Genomic DNA, 21,064 nt, shown 5'->3' on the forward strand with positions numbered 1-21,064 from the left:
TGAAACATTACCAGCTCGCTGAAGTGGCTCTGCTGTTTAGAGCTTTGTCAGAGGGTGAATATTTTCAGAGGAGCTTAATGTAATTCAAGTGGGATTGTTGATAATCAAAATACCTTGGAATGCATGAATTGAGAGATATGTAGAGCTCTTAGATTGCGTGATTATCTCCCTTTTCACCCATTATACTTCCCTTCAGCAGCAGAGTAACTGAATCTTCATTGAAGAGTGTATTTTAAAACAGAAGTGTCTTGAAACATAAATCAACTTTAAATCATAGGCTAGCTAGCATCATTGACCTGCTAGTTTGTATTCCTCTGTGTCAGTGCAAAGGAGCTGGTACACACCAGAAAATCTAATGCTATTGATTGAGTTATAAATATTTCTGAAATCTTTGCTGCAAATATTCAAGCTCATAAAATCCAAAGGCAATATAGAGTAGTGTCCTGTTTTACGTTTTCCTGTGGGCTTATTTGAACTAGAAAATTCTTTTTCAGTTGTGTTTACTGAAAAGGAAAATAATTATACATAAAAGGAGTTACAGTGTGCATATTAAGTAAATTGGTAAAAGAATAAAAAAAGACAGGCCAGTGAGTATTGAATGTTAAAATGTTAAAAGTGATTTTATTATACCTTTAGGCAGTCTGTACTTAAAGAATACCTGAGGAAATGATAACATTGGTTTGGTGTTTTTTTTCCTTTAAAAAAATGAGTGCGCTTGTCTTTATCTGCAGACACTTTGTGTTTATGTTACTACATAATTTATACTTGAGGTGCTCATATCTTTGCAGCTGTGGGCTTCTTAATGGTCCCACCTAGGATAATTATTTTCAATAGGTTTTGGAGATGGGTACAGACCTACTTCTATGGAACAATTTTTCCCATTGTATGCCTTTGACATTTGGGTTATTCCATAGATAGTGTTGGTTTTTTTTTTGTTTGTTTGTTTGTTTGTTTTTTCTTTCCCAAATTTGGAACTCCATCTAGAAGCTAATTGAACAAAATGAAGATAATGTATTTGTTTAAATTAGACAAAGATCTAAAGTCTTACAGAGAAGATAACTTTTTGTAATTCAATGTAAAAACATTTTATATAACTTTTTAGGTACCACTTTATTTAAAAAGGGTGTTGTTGACATTAAATAGGAAAAAAAAAACAACAACCTTTTAAACTGTTAATCTACTTTCAGATGTTTAGACAGAAAGTGTAAGTTCTTAATAATAAAGAAACCCTCTTTCTGAAGGTGTCATTATGACTCAGAAATAAATCCCTGCTGATCCCAAACAGTCAATTAGCTGTCATTGGTATCATTTTTAGATTCCATCAAGGAATTCTAAAAGCAAAATCTACACAGGATATGCAAATGAAAATATTACTCTTAGAAATACAAAGCTGTCTTTTCACAAAGTAATGTGTCATGGTGGAATCTGCTGGTTTTTTGTGTAATGTTTTGTCTGGTTGTTTTCTTTGACTTCTAGCAAAACCAGAAGACAAAGGATCTCATGGAAGACTTGGAAGTTGCCATTTTAAAAACATGCCAATGTATGAATGAGCTTAAAAGAGAGGTAAGTCCAGTTCAAACAAGCACAAACTGAAGGAAACCTTGCATTTTGTACTTTTCATATATGAAATTGTAAAATAGGATCCTATTCCAAAAGAGGCTAGAGAAGCTGAATCACAGTTTCATCAGAGAGCTGGTAAGCAATCATATTCTTTCTTCTTTCTTGTAACTAATTAGAAATCTATTGGATATCCAGGCTCTTTGCTAATGCTGACAGCAATCAAATAAAAATGCATTTGAAAGTATAATCGTTACTTTAAATGTAGTAACCAAATTTTACTTGAGGAAGCACACGTCCCTATTTTAAATACCTTTTCTTGTTAGAATGTGCTGAAACTTACCTTAGCTGTTCATTTCTATGTGTGTATTTGCATAGCAAAAATGTGTTATGGCTATGCATTATACTCAGGTATTTTTCTGGACAGTTGGCAGTTTGTTGTAATCACTCTTTTCCTGAATGCAAGCATGCTAGATGTCACAAATCATGACATGCAATATGGGATAGCTGCCTCATTTGACACATGGGATTGACTGTGTTTATTAATCAGGATCCTACCTTCTCCCTCTTCTCTCACTTAATAGAGAGCACTGGTGCCTTGTCTGTTCCACAGATTTGAGCCAAATACAGAATTACTGATTTCTGGCAGCTTCCAAAACATTTGTAAAGCATTCACATATCTCTTAAAGTCCTTCCTATTATTATTCCTTTAAACAGATAGCAAAATGAACACTGAGGACAGTGAAGGTTTCTATACTAGGCTACAGGGCAGTGCAAAGATTAATAGAGAGGTGTGGTTTACTTGCTCAGACTGAGATCTGAGCTGGAAATACTTGCCTAACAAACCACTTTCTGCTGATTTTCTTACCTGTCATGTTACCTGTTGGGCTCCTGGAAAATGGAGTATACTTTGCTCCTTAACAAACTTTTTTTCTTTGGTCACCATTATGTAGGAAGTCAGTAGCAAAGCTTTTCCAGAGTGATATTCAGCTGCTTTTATCCATTTGGGGTAATGGCATTCCTATGTAGCAAATGAGAAGGAAGGGTTCTCAGTGAAAATAGTATGTGGATATGTAATTACAGAGACTATAAAGCTAAAGGATCTGGCAAATAGTATGTAAGAGAAACTGTTAATATCCTTGCTTTTTTTTTTTTTCCAGCTCTTTAAATGTAAATCTTACCATAATGTCCTGCCCACAGATTTCTATTTATGAATGTCGTGCAAAGACTACATACTTATTACACTTAAATAGTTTTGTCAGGTATCAATAAAAGAAAATTATCTCCTGTAAGCCAGCAACAGAGATGGAGTACAAAACATTGGGTTATCTATGCCCTACAATTTAGTCCCATATTAAAAGTGAGGTGAAAGTGCAGTAAGCTGTTCTAGAATTTGTGGAACAAACTGAGTGGGTTTGGATTTCTAAACAACCCCAAGCTGTGTTGTATACCTTGCTTTTGTGACACATGGAGAATAAAAGCTTCCTTAGTAAAAGCTTCTTAAAACATACAGGATTTATGCTATCAGTAGAAGCAGATTTAGAGTATTGTCATTTCCTTTGTTCCTTGTAGTGACCGAATTTGTAGTGATCTTCACATAGCCATGTTCTTAAGTGTGCTTGAAGACTGTCCTGTTAGTCCTTGACTTCTGGTGCTGTACTGTATCAACAAACAAGCTCTCTATTTATGAAATCAAATGTTTAGTGACACTAGTTAAAACGTTTTAATAGGCTAGGTAGCTGAGAATAGACAGCCATGTTAAAAGTAGTATTTTCCCATCTCCTGTCACTTTATGGAAGAAACAAGGGGTACCTTCCTTCCTCAAGATTGTTTTCCTGCTTGATATTCTGAGACAGAATTAAATAATTTTCTGTTTTAGATCAAGATGAAAAAAATCTCTAATGAAAAGGTAATCACTATTGTATTCTATATGTAAATGAAAATTACCTGCTCCTACTTTAACATTGCAATTTGCAGATATCTCTTCATTGGAGCTGCTTTCCTTTCAGAAGTTAAATATATGAAATATGCATCAAATAAACAAAACCTCTTAATTCTGAGTTGCATAGGAAATACTTCTAGAAGGAGAGAAAACAAAGTCCAGAGGGGAAGAAAACTGCTAATGTTTTTAGAAAACATTCCCTTTCATCCACAGTCAAGGCCCACGAGGGTCACATTATCAAACTCTTTATGTTTACAAGAGCTTGAAAAAATCATCTTCTTGAACAGCCATGTTTGTTATGCATTCCATTCAATCTAGTAAAATAAATGTAACACTATGAAACTCAGCAGTCGTAAGAAAGCTCTCCTATTCCTAAAACAGGCTTCTGTTTGTTTTTACCCATGTTTTTAAAATTGAGCTGATTACAGGATACAGGTAAATCCACTGACTAGTCACCAGAAGTAGCAGCAGCTGTTGCTAGTTGCTCTCATCAAGCAGAGTCCTTCAGAACACAATTTCAGTTGTTCCATGTGAATGGATTTAGGGTTATGTTTCACAGGGAATTTCTCCTTGTTTGTTAGCGGCATGTTTTTGAGACTTCTTCAGAACCTAGTTCTGGCTTCGAGCTTCTTCTAGAACGGGTGCTTCTGACTTTCCTGAGATTGTGTAATGAGCCAGTAGATTATTTTCAAGCTTTTCTTTGGGTCACTGGCAATTTAGTGATGGAAACATGTATTATATTGGTGGAAACAATGCATTATAAATTCAGATACAGTGTATCTGGTTCTATTCATGTACGTTCTTTATGAGAAGTAGAGTGGTTATTATGTTGTACTTATGCTGAACTTGGTGCTCCACAAATTCATGCACCTGTTTTTTCCATCTGTGATATCATCAGAAAGCATGTGTGTTATAATCACACATCCTGATTCTACCCAGCTGCTCTTTTGTTTCTCTTTACCTTTGGGTGGGCTATTTTTAAGTGTAGTGGATTTTATCTTTGTATTTTAAATAATTGTTGAAGAATTAAAGCCCTAGGCTGTCTGGTATAGCAGTATACGTTTTGCTTCTTGGAAAACAGCTGCATCTTCAAAGGGATTTGGTTTGGTACTGGCTATGTTTCTTTCTTTCTTAAGTGTCTCTCTCCTTCTTTTAATGCTATTCGAGGTCCACAGTGCAGCAACGTCTTTGGCAGCAGATCTGCTGAAATACCATACAGATCATATGGTTCTCAAAGCATTAAAAATCACAGGAGTAGAAGGAAATCTGGAAGCTGTAGCGGAATATACTTGCAAGCTATCAGAGCAGAAAGAGCAACTTGTTGAGGTGAGTTCATAATTGTTTTGACTTTAATAGGTGAAAATGAATAGCTGGGTTATCTTCATCTGTTCTTTAGGAAGGCTTTTGCCTGTTTTGGTTTAAATCTAGTTTTTCCTAGTATACTGCTGGATTTTGTGTTGTTCTTGCTATGGTCTGAACCAGGTGTGTTGCTGTGGCAAATGGTTGCCACAGTACAGTCTGTTCTCCTCCTGAGTCTAATTTAAACTCATTGTTTGACTCAGTGTTATATGCATGCGTAATTTAGGGCTGAAATACTCATGAAAAAGTAGTGTTTAGATTTAGCTAGAGATTATAGCCTTTTACTGAAGCAGTAAGCATCCAGCAATAGCTGAACCCAGAACTCATTTTAAGAACAAAGAGAATTTAAGGTTAGGTTTCTTAATCCAATGAACTTAACTGTTTTGATGATCTTGTTATTTTTTTGTCAGTCAGAAGTTTACTGGAAATCTTTTCTTTTTTCATGGATGCTTGGCATTGATACACGCACAGCTTTGTATGGCAGTGTTCGTGCATGTGAATAGGAGACTAAGATATAGGTGTCTGTTTTTTTTAATGTATTTTTTTGTTCCTCTCCAAGTCGATGAGGATTGCTTTTCAGCCTGCTGTATTTGTGATGTGTGGGTTAAGCAGGTGTATCGAGTTGCATGGAGAAACACACGTGATGTGAGAGCAAGTCTTGCTAGGATAGAGATGGAGCGCTGAGGCAGATGAAGCAAAGAAGAGTTGAGTTTTCTGCATCAGAAATATTTAGTGCTATTTCTGGGGTTTTAATGGTGCCTAAGGACTTATTCCAGAAATATAAATATACATAAACAATATCCTTGAGTTCTTGACAGTTTTATGAACTTCAGAGACTAAGAAATCAACTCTGGTCATTTTTAATTTCAGTTTCAGTGTCCCCCTGTTTCTAGTTGGTATTAGTGATTCATTGGTGTTCTTTTAGTGAGACACTGTTATGTTTCCAGGAGTAACTGTGATTATATGTGCATCTTAGAGCATTTCCAATAACAGACAAGGTAGTTTAGTGTATACTATTTCTGTCTTAAATTCTGTTTGTGATCTGAAATTCTTTGTTCATTCTTAGCCCAAAGTTCACTCTTAAACTTAATACCAAAAAAAGAAAGTGACTACCTTTTACTACCCCTACAGTCTTTTACTTTCTTCCCTGTGTTTGAGAAAAACAAGATCATACAAAGATAACTAAAAATCTCTGGATGACGAAAGCCTCCATTTTCCACATAGTTGGTATTTGCTGAGTAAGCTGATTATAATGACATCATCTCTGCTGTGTTTTCCCCAAGTTCTATAGATATCTGATTAAATTCAGCTTTATTAATTTACTTATTTATGTATGCGATTGTTGTTTTTGGAATGATTTTATTTATTTACGATTTTTATTTCTTTGGGTGATTTTTTTTTTTTTCTATACCTTTTAAGCCAGGATTTTTTTTCCCTGATTTTAAATGCTTCCTGAGAAACACCAAGCTGTGAGGTGCCCTGTAAGTTTTGAATAGGACTATTAGTAACTTTATTGTACGTGTGCTGGCACGCATGTGTGCCTTTTTTCATTAATCATGAAGACATTACTAATGAAAAAATACATTTATCATTCTTTTTCTCTTTAAATTTAAAAATAAAATGTATTTAGATGTGTCGCTTGTTGAGGCATGTTTCTGGAACAGAGCCCCTTGAGATCACTTGCATACATGCAGAAGATACCTTCCAGGTCACTGGCCCACAGGTATGCTCAGCTTTTATCTGGTCACTTCAACTGGGCATAGCTAAAAATTACTTGCGTGAGCTTTCTGGAGACATCATGTTGAACTATTTGAAGTAACCCTATAGAATAGTTGCATTTCAGTGTTGGATGTTAGCTAAAAGCATTCACAAGGAAGATCGTCAAACTTGCATGTGTCAAATGAAAACGCCACAAAAACTTCATAGTGACAGTTTAAGTTTTGTGTTTTTCCTATGAATGCATTTGTTAATTCACGTGCAGTGCTGTTTATCAAGATGTCTTCCACTAACAAATATTTTATTCTCTGTCCAGATAATTTCTGCTGCAGAAACACTAGCATTACATCCATCTAGCAAGATTGCAAAAGAAAATCTTGAGGTGTTCTGTGAGGCCTGGGAGTCTCAACTGAGTGACATGTCAGTGTTGTTAAGAGAAATCAATGATGTGTTCGAAGGAAGAAGAGGTAAGAATGCTACATAAAAATAAAAAAAATGTAGTTTCCTAACCAAAGAAGAATTTTAGCTGTAATTTAAGAAATACTGCTTTCTTAAGAGCAGCACAATAACTGGTCCCATATCCCTTACAGCAGTGTGAATTCTAAGTGGTAATACTCAAATACATTGGTTGTGTGCAGATGTCAAATTGAAGCACTTATTGGATTTTTTTTTTTTTCAAAGAAAAGATAGCCAGAAATGTAAAGGCCTGGTTTATGTGAAATCAAGTATGTTTAACTTCTTGCACTGTGATTAGTTCCTGTAAAATTGAACTTTTCCAAGTACTCCAAATATTTGGCACAGCTCTTTGCCAGTGGTGCCCACGTGTTAGAGATGTAGACTTTCATCCCACCTTTTGGTTTGACTATGGCATATTAGTTAATGACAGTCAAGATGCACATTAATTGAGTGGCATGGTTACTTTATTTTCCTTTTTTCTGGCTAATACATATACATATGTATATTCTGTTCTGTCAGTTTGTGTTGTATTTACTTCACAATGTAGTGAATGTAGTTATTTAATTTTTAAACTGCTGTCCTTTCTCCTGGATGGAATCTCTGATGACTCTGCACAATCTTGGGATATTTTCTCTGGTTGGTAAGTTTACTGGTATTTGTACAACATGTAGAAGGGAACAGGGGAATTATGCAAAACAGATGTGTGTTTACTTGTAGGTTCTCTCGATAAATGGAAGCTATTTTTTTTTTAATATTTTTATCAAAAATATTTTTTTTCCAAATGATGTCCAAAATGTAGCCTGACATGCATCTTGTGGCTGTGTGTTTGTTTCAGTCTTTAAAGTACAATTGCGTACAGATAGAATGTAAGATATAACAATTCTGAATGTCTTGTATTTTTAAGAAAATCACTCAGGTTAAGAAGTTCAAATTTAGTTAAATACAGGGACTTCAGGCTTTTGTGCCTAAGATACAGGGGAAAAAGTAAATCCTTCTTCAGGTTAGATGACACTTTATCAATGATATAATACTTCAACTTGTTATTAACAGAAAACTTTATCATTTTTAGAGTTTATCTTGGCTGCTTAACTTTCTATTCTTGATCACACAAGCACTTCTTTGGCAGTTTGTTGTGAGATCAGTGAACAAGAAACTGCGGGGCAGTAATAGCTCACATTGTTGCTGCTGGTTGCTGCTAGGTGAATGTGTGTCTGAGTCTGAAGGCTTGTAAAAGAAAAAGGTGATGAAATTCAGGCTGGATTTACAATAACTATGGGTAGCACATGTTATTGGGAATTCAGGAAATATGTGATTGTTATCTCTTTCTTCCACCTTGCTCTGGAATGTTATATAAAATACATAATAATCTACTAAATCAGAGATGCTATTGATAGACTTTTTTATTTCCAGTGTCTTTTTTGTTTTGGGAGCCAAGGATGTATTAATTTTCTCTAAATATACATTACATTTTATAGAATGTGATAAGAATATAGTATTAGACTAATATTAATATATTGTAATCCATTTGGAATTTGCAGGGCTGATTATTCTGTTATTTATTTTTTCACATTTATGCAATAACGACTGATAACCTTTCTATATGTATGTTTATATGCATGTAAGTATTACTGTAATTACCAAGAGAAGACCCTTGCAGCCACAGGGAAACATACACTTGGCTTTCAAAACAAACAATTGTTGAAGTGGCACAGTGTATTCCCAGCACCTCCTTGTAGTTTGTAACTTTCCACTCTCTTGTGAATGTTGATAACAGCAGATAAGACGTTTTCCACAAACTGATATTCTCTAGCCTCTTTAGAACATTATTTCACAAGGCTTCCCTAATACTGTTGCTTGAAAGAGAGAGAAGAAGATGAGGAGTTGTTGCTGAGCCTGTTAGTGTATGCTTAGGCCTGAATACAATGAAGACTGCTGGGTATAGGCAGATGGGTCTGTCTCAGTGTCTCTTGTTTCTTCAGTCATTCCTTCAGCATGTAGTGTTCATACATTCCTCTAGGTAAAATATTAAGCATGCATTGTATACTTTATATTGCTTTAGCTACATTGCATTTTGTGTTACCAGAAGGATGCTTGTCTCTCTATTTCTTGTCTCATGGCCCAGCCTGCTAAAGGCTCTCCCTATGAATCTGAGTTGTTGCATATTAACTGTCAGTTATCTCCTTAGAAGTAACTTCGATCTACTATATCCACCAGTCTTCTACAAAGTTTTCTTCCCTATTGAGCACTATTTTCTCTTGACATTAACTCTTTGACAAGAAGTAACTCTTGTCAGATAACCCAATTAATAAAATAGACTAAAATATCTATTTGCAAAGAGATTGTAAAGGTTTTGTGAATGTCATTCTCCTCTCCAATGAAGTGGAGTTTCACAATATTTTATAAGACTTTATTTTCTTTTAACTCATGCTATTTGTCTTGATGTTGGTAAAAAAAATCTTTATTTTAGACGACAGTATAAAGTGCTTTATTTATAGTAGAACTGTGATGGCATGTAATGAAAGAATTACAGTAAGAAGGTTGTGTGTGTGTGTGTGTGTGTGTGTGTGTGTGTACATGTATATTTTATTCTCCTTTGCTTAAAATCTTGTATTTTTGTACCACCAAAATGTTTGGCTTTGTTAGAGAGTACAGAATACAGTTTAAGAGGCAAAATTTGAATGGTAACTAAATGTGCTGGACACATCTAATAAAACAAGCATTTCTATGATTACTGTAGATTCTCACTGTATAAACTTGTCTTCTGCTAATCAACTCCTTGCCTATTATCTCTCTCTGCTATGCAGAGCTATAGAGTGAGATAGATATGAATTTCTTTTGCTTAATCCAAAACCACCGTTTAATACAGTGGTGAGGAGGCCCTTCGTGCACACTGCATGTCTTTTGAAATATCGTATATCTGGTATGAGCTAAGGGGAGCGATGGGCACCTGTAGAGATAGTTCATGTAAAAGAGGAGATTTGGTTCTGTTGTTGGAGGGTGGCTGCCTTCTCCCCAGTGACTACACAGAAAGCCCAAGATAACTGTTTTAGACAAGGCATTTAAATTTGAGGCTCTTGCACTTTGAGGTGAATCGCCTAATGAAAGTATCTTTTATTGATCCAGTGTTGGCCTGTCTTCATCCCCCTTTAGGTGTGGTTACAATATGTTGAAAAATAATGTGAATACTCCTCTGATTGTATCCTTCCTTGTAACTTGATCATAAATGCGAGAATGATTTCTGGAGATAACAAAGGTGGGCAGAAAGGAAGATTTGTGAAAGTTGATGAATAGGGGATGCAGTTCCTAACTTTAGACATCAGAATTCTAGAAAGGCAAAGCCATCCTTACAGATGAGAAATGAGATCAAAAGCAACATTTAGAAGTTAAGATTTAGAAATTATGGATGGAAAAATGTGACTAGAACTATAAGAAAGTGGAATGTAAGGAGTATATAGGAATAGTAAAAAATGATTTTCTTAAACATTCCAGAAAAAAAAACATTAGAGAAAATAAACGCAGGCAGGAATGAATGACAGAAAGAACATAACATGACAGAATCTTCTAATATTTTAGTCTACATCTAACTTCTAAAATATGGAAATTAAATACATGAAAATTGTGCCTTCTGTTATGGAAACCAAATATTGAATTTGGTTTATTATACCAATGCAGATCTATTTTATGTTGAAGGCAGATTATCTCTGCCTTGTGTTGGTCTGCTCTGTAAAGAACAGTATCTATGAGTCTTTTTTGGGGGTGGGGAGAATGCGTTGTGTTTTTTTTGTTTGTTTGTTTTGTTTTTTTTTCTCAAGAAATAGAGTCAGATCATCATCTTGCTGAATATAGTCAACAGTTCAGTCTCCCAAAACCAAATGAGGGGAATTGGTAGAAGAAGGAAAGCACTGTTTCTCATTCACTTTCTTCTTCCTTTGATTTGGTTGCCGTAATTCTGTGCGTTCACCTCTCTTGTGTGTCTCTCCTTTCAGTATTCATCTCATGTCAAAGCTTTCTGGGTTTTGGAACTTTCTTTTCAATAGGACACAGTAGGTTTTTACTAGAGAGAGAGTTGTGTTTTTTTTTTTTTTTTTTTGCAGTTCAAACTTAAGATTATTTTTTTTTCTTGGTACTTCTTACATACGTTGTTATATCCCCTTTAGTTGATGTGTTGATACAGAGAATGTGATAAATCACTTTTGTCAGTCTTTATTGAGGAATGTGATATGTTGGTGTGTGTGGGGGAAATTAAACTGAGAAACTGCATTCTAAGAAAAACAGTTAGGCAGTTTGTGCCCTGATAGCTCTTTTTTCATTTTTTAAAAACTGAGTGAAGAAGGAAGAGGTGATCTCAGAAGGGAAGAATCCAACTTTGTCAAGTGGATTGAGGGATACTTGTCAATTCACTGAGTTTTGTTTGAAATAAGCCAGTTGCCTAGACACAGAGCTCAGGTGTCAGAAGGTAAAGAACATACTTTGAAAAATCATGAATGCATAACAACTATCTTCAGAAGACTCAGAATGGAATTTCTATAGGAGCTGATGCAAGAGGAGGAAATAGTAATGATGGTTTGTTACTTGTCCATTCCTTGTCCAGCTGTGTTATCTCCAAGCAAACGTGATAGTGATATCCATTATCTTAGCCCTTTGTTTCTTCAAACAACTTCTATTTTTCATGAGCTGTAAGAATTTTATTTAATTTTTGTTTAGCAGGCTTTCCTCTTTACGTTTGAATAAATGTAACTACAGATATCTAAAGCATCTGATAACTGGAGCTTTAATTGTAGGCTGTTAGCTGTGGCACTGCCTCCTGCCAATAAACCTCATCCGTTTTCAGTTGATGCCTAGAGGATATTTTCCTCTGTTTCCTTTGCTTGAACTTAGAATGACTGAGAACCTGGGGGATATAGGAAATAATTCAGCAAGTGTGTAAAATGCAATAGAATTCTTTACTTTATAAAATACAGTACAGATGGGATACACATCATACATTATAATGTGAGGGTTTTATTGCTGTTACTTTAGACAGACCTTAGATATCTCTCCTTAGTGGCTTTGCCTACTGCAAATTTTATGCCATCTGAGGCCAAGGAAAGCCTTACGTGGAACTACCACAGTATTTGGCACAGGTAGTGATAGCTGCTCAGTCACTGGAGAGAGTTTCTTTAGTCAGGATTGCATGCTGGGGACTAGAAATCTGAAAGAGTGAAGCTGTTCAGATATTTAAGTGCCAGTTACTGAGAGCTAAAATCTAAACAGTAAGAGGTTCTTGACGTGTGTCTCTCTGGAAGCGTAAGATAGAATGGCAATTCTCTGCAATATCCAAAGAGTTACAGGTAAGTCATTCACGTTTATATACAGTACTGAAACTTGAGGAAGGCTGAAATAAGTCATGCAGTCCTACTGATTACATTTTGCGTATGAATTTTGGTGTAAATATGTGTGTTCTTCTAGGAGAGAAGCGTGTCTACCTTTCACTGCCTAGACCAGGGGTAAGTTGCTCTTGAGACTGTTCTGTTTACATCATATACTGCTAACCAGTTGGCTTTTCCATGTTGCATTTAATGAGGACAAAGCAATACCTTGGTAACGTACACCTTGACTTGCTGGCTAAACAAAAAACACAGAAAGCTGGAGTAATTAATCACACAATTTAATCACTTACTTTATAGGTGAGCTTTAATCCCTGTTTATTAACGTGACATTTTCACCACATGCTTAACACTAATGATGTGTAATAATAAATGCATTGTCACTATTAAAATAGTGAGAATACACTGCAGTGCACTGTAAGATAAGTCTTGGTACTTTGAATTTTTTGCATGGTTGTCTGAACTGACCTATTTTGAACAAATAGATACTAGATATGTATGAGCATGTTTTTAATTCCTCAAATAATGGATTCTTGTTTCCGTATTTGATCCTGAATGCTTATAGTGCAGAGGTTTAGTTGTGAGATAATTTATATCCTTAGCTGACGCTAATTGGTATTACATTGTTTCCGAGAGCAACTCTGTGTTAAGAAACTTAAACCTTGTAATCAGTCATTGATTCACTTGTTACATATTGAATCTTTTTGCTGCGAGGAAAAAGGGGAAGAGTGATCTCAGATTTTACTGCACTTTCTAGCTTGTTTCACTCTTCATTCTCTCCTTCAACCTCTGGTGTAGAGGAATTTGGGTGTGAAGTGAATGCCTGTCTCCATCTCCTGCTGTTGTGCAATTCTGTGGCTTCAAATACGTTACTTCTGACCCTTGAAAAGAGAGTGACCCACCATAAATCCAGTCTGCGGGTTTAAATAGGGTATAGTCTTAGACTGAGTGAGCATGAATGAACTTCACAGTTACAAAACTAAATACTGAGACTGAAAAAATAGATTGGTTCAGTGGCTTTTGTTGGGGTTTTCATCCCTGTGGGCTTGTCCTGGTTTGGCTGAGCTACGTAGCTTCTGAACTTCAGCCAAAACGTAGATGCTTTAAGTGACTTTCCCACATATCAGTTCATATGCCTTTTAAAGATGCTTTCAGAAAAATGTTGTCCTCAAGATTTAAACAGTTCTGTCTCTAAAAGGTTGCATGGATCTTCTCCAAGATGCATGGAGCTGGGGGAGTTGGTCTGCCCTCTATGGCTGATGCCCAAGCTGTCCCTGCATGGAAGCTGTACTGCTCCTGTAGATCTAATTAATATACATTTTTTTTTACATTTTTAATTGCAGTTGTGCTGCTTGCTGGTTACAAATGACATCCCAGACTGAAATGTCCTAGCTGAGGACAGAGCAGTAGTAGCACTTAATGCACTTGTGTATTTTTCTCTATAGTATTAGCTTTCAAATCATGGTTTGAAAGCAAATGTTCAGATAATTTTTAGGTTTTTTTAACCAAATTTTCTATTCAAATAGAGAAAGTGAAAACTAGAGTGGAGAAAACTACAAATATGACAAACATTCTGAGGCTTCTTTAGTTACTTGTAGATAAAGTCATGTGCTGATTTTGTTGAATGCCCTTCACTCAGAAGCTTAAATTTTTCCCAGACCTTGTAGTCCAAAATTTGTATGTAGATAGAAATCTAGCTTGGCTTTGTATTTTTCTTCAAGAGTCTGCCTTGAAACTGACATTTCTTGAACTGCATCTGTAAAAATATAATCAAATCACAATTAGGAGCATCAGCCTGTGCACTTTTTTCTTCAAAATCCTTTGATATGAGAACAGCTTGTCCCATTTGTTCTAATACATTGGCAGAAATTACATCTGGGTAGATATTGAGAAGATCCAGAGCTATTAAAAATGTGGGGATAGGAAAAAGAAATGGCATAGCAGCTGAAGTCTGAGCAGCAAACTGCTGCAGAAACATAAAAGCAGTATTTCATTGTTGCTTAGATTCCTCAAGTCAGAGATGGAGACCACGCCTGGAGCTGTGTTTCTTACGCTACTCACAATGGGTGGTGGTTCCCACTTTCCTCTGTCAGGGATTCCTTGGCTTAATTTGTCTGAGTATTCCCACTAATTAATAGCAGCTCTCTTTAGATCCTCAGGCAAGGATTCCAACTCTGCACTCTTGTCCTCCAACCTCCTCTAGTGGTTCACACAAACCTCTCCAAGCTATGACACCAATTTTATACTCTTCAGTTCCCTGTACTCCACTGTGGTTTCTGAGTGTGGACTATGGCTCCCATATTAGTTTCTGTTGTCTTTGCACAGTGACAGCATCAGCACATGAAGCAAAAGCCTGGAACTGCTGCTTTCTCTGAACATGCAAATTAATTTGCAACAGATCAGCTATATTGCAGTGTCTATCTGTTATGCGGTTTGCAAGCTCTGCCGTATTGGATATTCTGCTCACGTCAGTACCACTAATTATCATTTAATCTGAGCCAGTGTTTGGCTTGCAGTCAGACATATTTTGGATAGCTGAAGACTTAAATAAGAGAATGGAAGAAAAAAAAAAAATTCAAAGACTCATTTCCAGCTACTTCAGCAGACTGACACGGAAGGATCAGTTACGTTGTCATGCCAACATTTACATGTACCCCAGCTCAGCTTGGAAGGTTCAGCTAGTCTCAAGTCACTGATACAGCAGTGTGATATTTGTTGGGAAAATCAGTGCAGCTGTACTTGATTATGACTGTTCAACAGTAACTAGTGCTTAGGATTTTGAAGGTAAAAGGAAAAGATGGTACTGCATGAGGGAGGAGATAGAGGAGAGGCGATAGAGGAGAGGCACAAGCCTGAGAATTGTGGAAGAGGTCTTCTCCTTGAAACCTGTGTCTGGAGGTACAGGCCCTGGCTGCACTTTCCATTTCAAAAGGACGTGCAAATCAGAACACGTTCTCAGCTTCTGTAAATAAGTTTGTGTGAACTGCTGGAACTCTCCTGCAAAGTCTGAAGTATAAAGCCATCTCTTTTCATTTGTTAGAAAAAATAATTATCAATTCTTTTTATTAAAAATTATTTTTTTTGTTTGAAACAGAAGCATAATGCAAATCTGAAAACACTAAAGCCAGTCAAACTAGATACTGAGGTAAGATGCTATTGTTTTAGTAAAAGTTCTTCCAATTATTTTTTTCTCCTGTCTGGAGAACATGTTTTCATATGTATAAAATATTCTTAACGTTTACAGGAACAGGCAAAAATTGCAAAACTTGGATTAGAACTGCATCTGCTCACATCTGAGGTGGATTCTGAGACAGAGAAATGGGAGGACCAAGAGAATGAAATTGTGCAACATGGGCAAGGCATGTCAAGTATGGCCTACTCCATGTATTTATTCACCAGGTAATGACAATGTATGTGGTGTGCTTCAGTGGGGAGAAGAGAAATAAAACTGTTCATAAGAAGTAAGAATTTTATTTTCAGAGCACAAGTATTAGGACACAGAAAGGAGCTTTAATTTACAACCTTATGCTTTAGTTTTAATGTGATGGACAGTTGGACTGGATGATCTTGGAGGGCTTTTCCAACCTTGGTGATTCTACAGCTCTGCGATTACTTGACATTTCTAAGCTGTTCAATAATACAATGAATTAGTGGGGATTCTGTTTAAGTGCCAAATATCTGTTTTGTAGGCAGAACAACTAATTGTAGATTTCAGGCAGGAGATATATTTAATAAGGTTGTTCATAAATATTCTCAAAAGTAAGGGAATTAGTAAATGGGTATATTACTATAGATAAGGATTGCTGATCTTTGCTGTACTGAAAGGTGGTGTTCTGAAATTTGCCTATGCAGTGTCAGTCTCTGTAAAGAATTTAGGAAGTAGAAGACCAAAGGTTATGCTTTCTGGGATGGAATGCTCAGTTAAAACGTTTTAAGCAGTAGCTGAATTATTTGGTTCTGTACAAGTTCACTTTTGGGTTTTACTTGCCTTTATGACTTAACTGCTTGTGGTCTGCTTCACCCTATCCCCTCTGTGTTCATTCTTAAGCATCGTGTTGTCACTGTTCAAATGCAACTTAGTCACTGTTTTTAACTAACTGTGAAAATTGAATATTCAGTACTTCACTGTCTTTGCTGGTAGGTTTTCTGCTTTTGATAGTTAGTCATATTCTGTAGTTGCTAAGATTTTAGCGTATCCTCTCTTATTCTTGTGATTTTCAGATCCTTTTATGTGTTGCAGAAATGCTTCACTGAAGAATAGAACAGAGGCTTAGTTTCTGGCACAGGCGAAGGGGAGCATGCAGCCTCTTTTCTAATCAATAAATGAAATCAGATTCCCTTTCAGAACCTAAACATCAAAGAGTGTATCAGTGTACACTTCATTCAAAGAGAATGGAAGGAAAGTGCTGGAACATTAGCTGCTGAGAATGTATGGCTACTACAACATGCAGGTTTCTATTAAGAAAGCTTTGACTGCTGCTTTTTAAATACTCAGAAATGCTTTTTTACATTTATAATGCCATGTACTTATTTAAGAGTTATGTGAGGCATATTGAGAGATGTAGACAGCCTCTATCAAGAGGATAGATACAGTACAAAATATCCTACAAGGATTTAGGGATAGTGTTCTGCTTACTGCTGCTACAGATGTGTCTGTATAGTCACCCCCTCTCCTCTCCCCTTCTGTGTGTGAGGGAGTATAAATTGTGCATGTAGCAGGCAAAATATTTTGCAGTCTCTACGTGGCACGTAATCTGTTTTCATTGCTTCCCACAGAGGAGAAGGACTTCTGAAAACTACTCAAGATTTATTTCATCAAGCAGAGGTAATACATTTTTAACAAAGTAGAAGCTAGGGATTATGAATGAAGAACAGAATGCAAATTTAACACTTTGATTCTTTATACATCAATACAGTGTATCAAAAATTGTCAGCTGTAGGTTTTAAGCAGCATAACTCTGGTACTTCCTGAAAGCTCACATTGCAGTGTTCTTGTAGGTGCTTAATTAAGACAGCGCTACTTAAACTGAGATTCCTGTTACAAGTGGGAAATACAGTTGCCTTTAATGTGATAGTTTTCTTCACTATGTCACTTAATTCAGTTCCTAATGATGTTAACAAGTACTCCATCCTAGTCTGAGCAATGGTATTCTAGGGGAGGAAGAAGATAGGGCATGAAGCTGGTGAAAGGTTTGAAGTACAAGTCTTATTAGGAGCAGCTGAGGGAACTGGAACTGTTGAGTTTGGAAGAGGCTCAGGGGAGACTTTATCACGCTCTACAATGACCTTGAATGGAGGTTGTGGCATTGTAGGGGTCGGCATCTTCTCCCAGGTAACAGTGATAAGATGAGAGGGAACGGCCTTGAGTTGTGCCATGGGATGTTCAGGCTGGATATTAGGAAGAATCTCTCAGAAAGAGGGGTGAGGCCGTGGCCTGGCTGCTCAGGGAGGTGGTGGGGTCAGGGTCACTGTTTCTGGAGGTGTTCAAGAACTGTGTGGATATGGCACTGAGGGACGTGGGGGGAATGGGTTGAAGGTTGGACCTAATCTTATCTTTTCGAACCTTAATGATTCTATGATTCTAAAAAGAAGCAACCAAATAAGGGAACGTAGAATGACATTACCAAGATGTGTGAACATTTAACAGGAGACTGGTCACAACAAATACGTCTGAGAGTCATCTACCCACAAAACTTTTGTGAGTTGCTCCAGTGCAAAACCAATTAGATGTTGGAGGTATTTCATACGTAAAGGGAAAACCTTTCAATTTTGCCATGGGGATATAACAATTTCTAGTGTTTTTACTTCAAAAGTCACTGCAAATTTTTAAACTACAAATGTGTGCAACTGTCACAAATATTTCCTGTTACTCTTTTACTTTTTCATAAACTATTTTTTGAAGCAAAATGAAAAAGCTTCATTTTCTGTGGTGCTTTTTTTTTTCACTTTTTTTTTTTTTTTCTCTTTCAGATTTTTGCTACAGAAGGAATTAAGCTTGCTTCAGCTCTTCAAGTCTTTTCTGATCAGGTGATGTATGGCAACTAGGATAGGCATTCAGCTTATGGCTTCAATGATACTGCTTAAAAGCTGGTTGCTTTCTCCATTAACTTAGTAGTGAGTCTGTAACAATGAGTGGTTTTGTTTTCTAAAATGCATTTCAGGTACATGATGATGACAAACCTTTGCTACTGTTGGAGGCTGAAAAACTGATCCCCATATGCAAGCAGCTCCAGATAACAGCAAAAACTTCTGTTCAGGGTAAAAGCGCTACTTTTACAAAGGTAAAATAAAAATTACCTATGCCTGAAAATAAAATCTAACAGGTTTTGAAATACAGAGACTTACTAGTTTATGATCCTGATAAAATACAAAACAGATGAACTTCCTGGATTGACAGGAGGAGGTAAAACTTAAGATATACAAAATTATATAATGTTGTGGAAGCATTTAAGCTTTTCTGCTATGCAGTACTTCATTGTTGCTGTTCTTTATGAGGATAGAGGAATTTACCTCAAGTTGAAGTACTGTTTTGCTCTTCACATCTTTCGAGAAGCTAATGGGAGAAGTATAGAGGAACAGTAAGAACTGTTCCTCCTAATGAGAATGTTTTCTCCCATTTTTACTGGTAACTGTAACCCCAGCCATTCACTGCAGAATCTTGTGTCAGAAGGGATCTTCTTCAGCCCCAGTGCAATTGTTTTCTGGACTCTTTTTCCCATTAGCAGAGAGGGGCTTCAAGGAAGTTTATCCTGTCCCCATTATTCATGCTGAGAGTTTGAAGAGAGGCAAAATACGACAAGCTGGCACCCGGTATACATGGAAGTATGCAGGTGGATAGTTAGGGTAGCATTACTCTTCAGGCCTTCGTGACTATTTTCTTTAGGGAGCATGGATATCCATATTTTATATAATTAGCCCACTGGCCACAGACATATCATTAATATCAGGACAAGGGGAAATGGTTTTAAGTTGATGGAGGGAAGATTTAGGTTGGATGTCAGGTAGAAGTTCTTTACTATGAGAGTGGTGAGGTGCTGGAACAGGCTTCCCAGAGAGGTTGTGGATGCCCCATCCCTGGAGGTGTTCAAGGCCACGTTGGATGGGGTCCTGGGCAGCCTGGTCTAGCGTTGAATATGGAGGTTGGTGGCCCTGCATGTGGCAGGGGGGTTGGAGATTCATGATCTTTGAGGTCCCTTCCAACCCTGGCCATTTTGTGATTCTGTAATATCAATGTTTTTTCCTACCAGTAGCTTATCATGTGAGCTGGGGAATTAATGTGTAACAGGATTTAGGGAAGATCTTTTCTGTTTCTTAAATTACCAAAATTAACATTTTGGTTGAGTTAGAAATGTTTCCCAAGACACCAATGCTCCTGTCTGTAGGGTGCCATTACTGTGTATTACTTTTTACTGCTGGTGACTTTTGTCAGGGATCTTCAGAGTTTTCCTCAACTTACCCCCTATCTGTAATAGTGAAACTAAGAATTATCAGCTCAGTGAGAGATGGTATTTATTTTACTGTGACACACACAACTTTATTTGAAGAAATATGAGCTGTATGAAATGTAACTCACTAAGGAAAGACTTCAGTGCTCAAAGTGTATTAATGAAGGTAATTTGTACTGCCATTGTCATAATTAGTTATTATCTTGTAATTGATGCTTTAGATAAACATAAATTCCAATCCCCAAATACTCTGTTATTAAAATGCATGTTGCTTCTCCAAAGGTAGAGTCCATCTTAAGCTGCCTAGAATTTATTACTTGCTCTACATCAACTTGTACATAGTTGCCATAAAAGTTTCTGCACTGTTACCATGATAACAATGGTCTACAAACGATAGCAGCAAATAGCAGAACTTCTTAAGAAGAGCAGTAGGGTATGTCCTGTGTGCCTGGCTGTTGTTTCCGATTAGCTCCGTAAGAGATTTGTAGGAGGAGCAGCTCAGTTCTGATACCAGCCACACCATCCAGAGGAATCAAACCCAAACTGAGCACCTGAGGGCTGTTGCTCGGTTTCTTCCACATGCTCTAGCTAGACTAAATGGGAGCTCCAGATTCTATAGGTACATAGTGCTAAAGGCTATCAAATTAATGTTTCTGGACAGCCTAAACTTAATGATCTGTGCTGTGCTTTAGGCTTAAGTTCCAATAATTGAGTAGTTTTAATGTAACTCGTATCAAAGTAAGGCTTCTGTGATGCACTGCTTTCTAAAATCATGCTGAAAAGGAAGTTTTAAAAAAAAAACAAACAAAAAAACAACAACAGATGAAGAATTGTGATGAAGCACACTTAAATAGTGAGAGCTTTTATTTCTGAGACACACACATTACTCTCTTAATATTATTTTTAGCTCCCTCTCCTGGGATGTGCATCATTCCCTTCTTCACAGCTCGTGCCTTGGTTTAACAGAAGGGATACTGCTGCATGATGAACGCTACAGGAAGTTGAGCAGGCTGGCAAAACCTTCAGACTAGAAAAGATTGGATTTGTGTTTGTCCTTCGTATTCATTTCAAGCTCAAAATAGATTTTCATCTCATGTTGCCTAATGGTCTTACTCAGCAGTAACTGTCTTGTATAGGTTGATGCATGCATTCAGAAAACAAGGAATGTGATGACTCTATTATGTCAACTTCTTCCAGTTTGCAGCAAATTAATGAGAAAGGTG

General features: G+C 36.7%; 1 protein-coding gene across 1 annotated transcript in view; it reads left to right on the plus strand.

The window, feature by feature from the left end:
* Nucleotides 1–21,064, plus strand: part of CTNNAL1 (catenin alpha like 1) — a 59,630-nt gene that overhangs the window by 36,888 nt on the left and 1,678 nt on the right. Inside the window, exons 8-18 of the mRNA XM_085220596.1 lie at nt 1,477–1,563; nt 4,667–4,825; nt 6,489–6,581; nt 6,891–7,041; nt 12,479–12,516; nt 15,491–15,541; nt 15,641–15,795; nt 17,173–17,221; nt 18,367–18,423; nt 18,558–18,677; nt 20,978–21,061. Coding sequence (XP_085076722.1) covers nt 1,477–1,563; nt 4,667–4,825; nt 6,489–6,581; nt 6,891–7,041; nt 12,479–12,516; nt 15,491–15,541; nt 15,641–15,795; nt 17,173–17,221; nt 18,367–18,423; nt 18,558–18,677; nt 20,978–21,061 — 1,044 coding nt within the window. The remainder of the gene's footprint in view (nt 1–1,476; nt 1,564–4,666; nt 4,826–6,488; nt 6,582–6,890; nt 7,042–12,478; nt 12,517–15,490; nt 15,542–15,640; nt 15,796–17,172; nt 17,222–18,366; nt 18,424–18,557; nt 18,678–20,977; nt 21,062–21,064) is intronic.

The sequence above is a fragment of the Meleagris gallopavo genome, chromosome 3 (genome assembly GCF_905368555.1).
Source record: "Meleagris gallopavo chromosome 3, MGAL_WU_HG_1.1, whole genome shotgun sequence".
In the NCBI taxonomy this organism is placed as follows: Eukaryota; Metazoa; Chordata; class Aves; order Galliformes; family Phasianidae; genus Meleagris; species Meleagris gallopavo.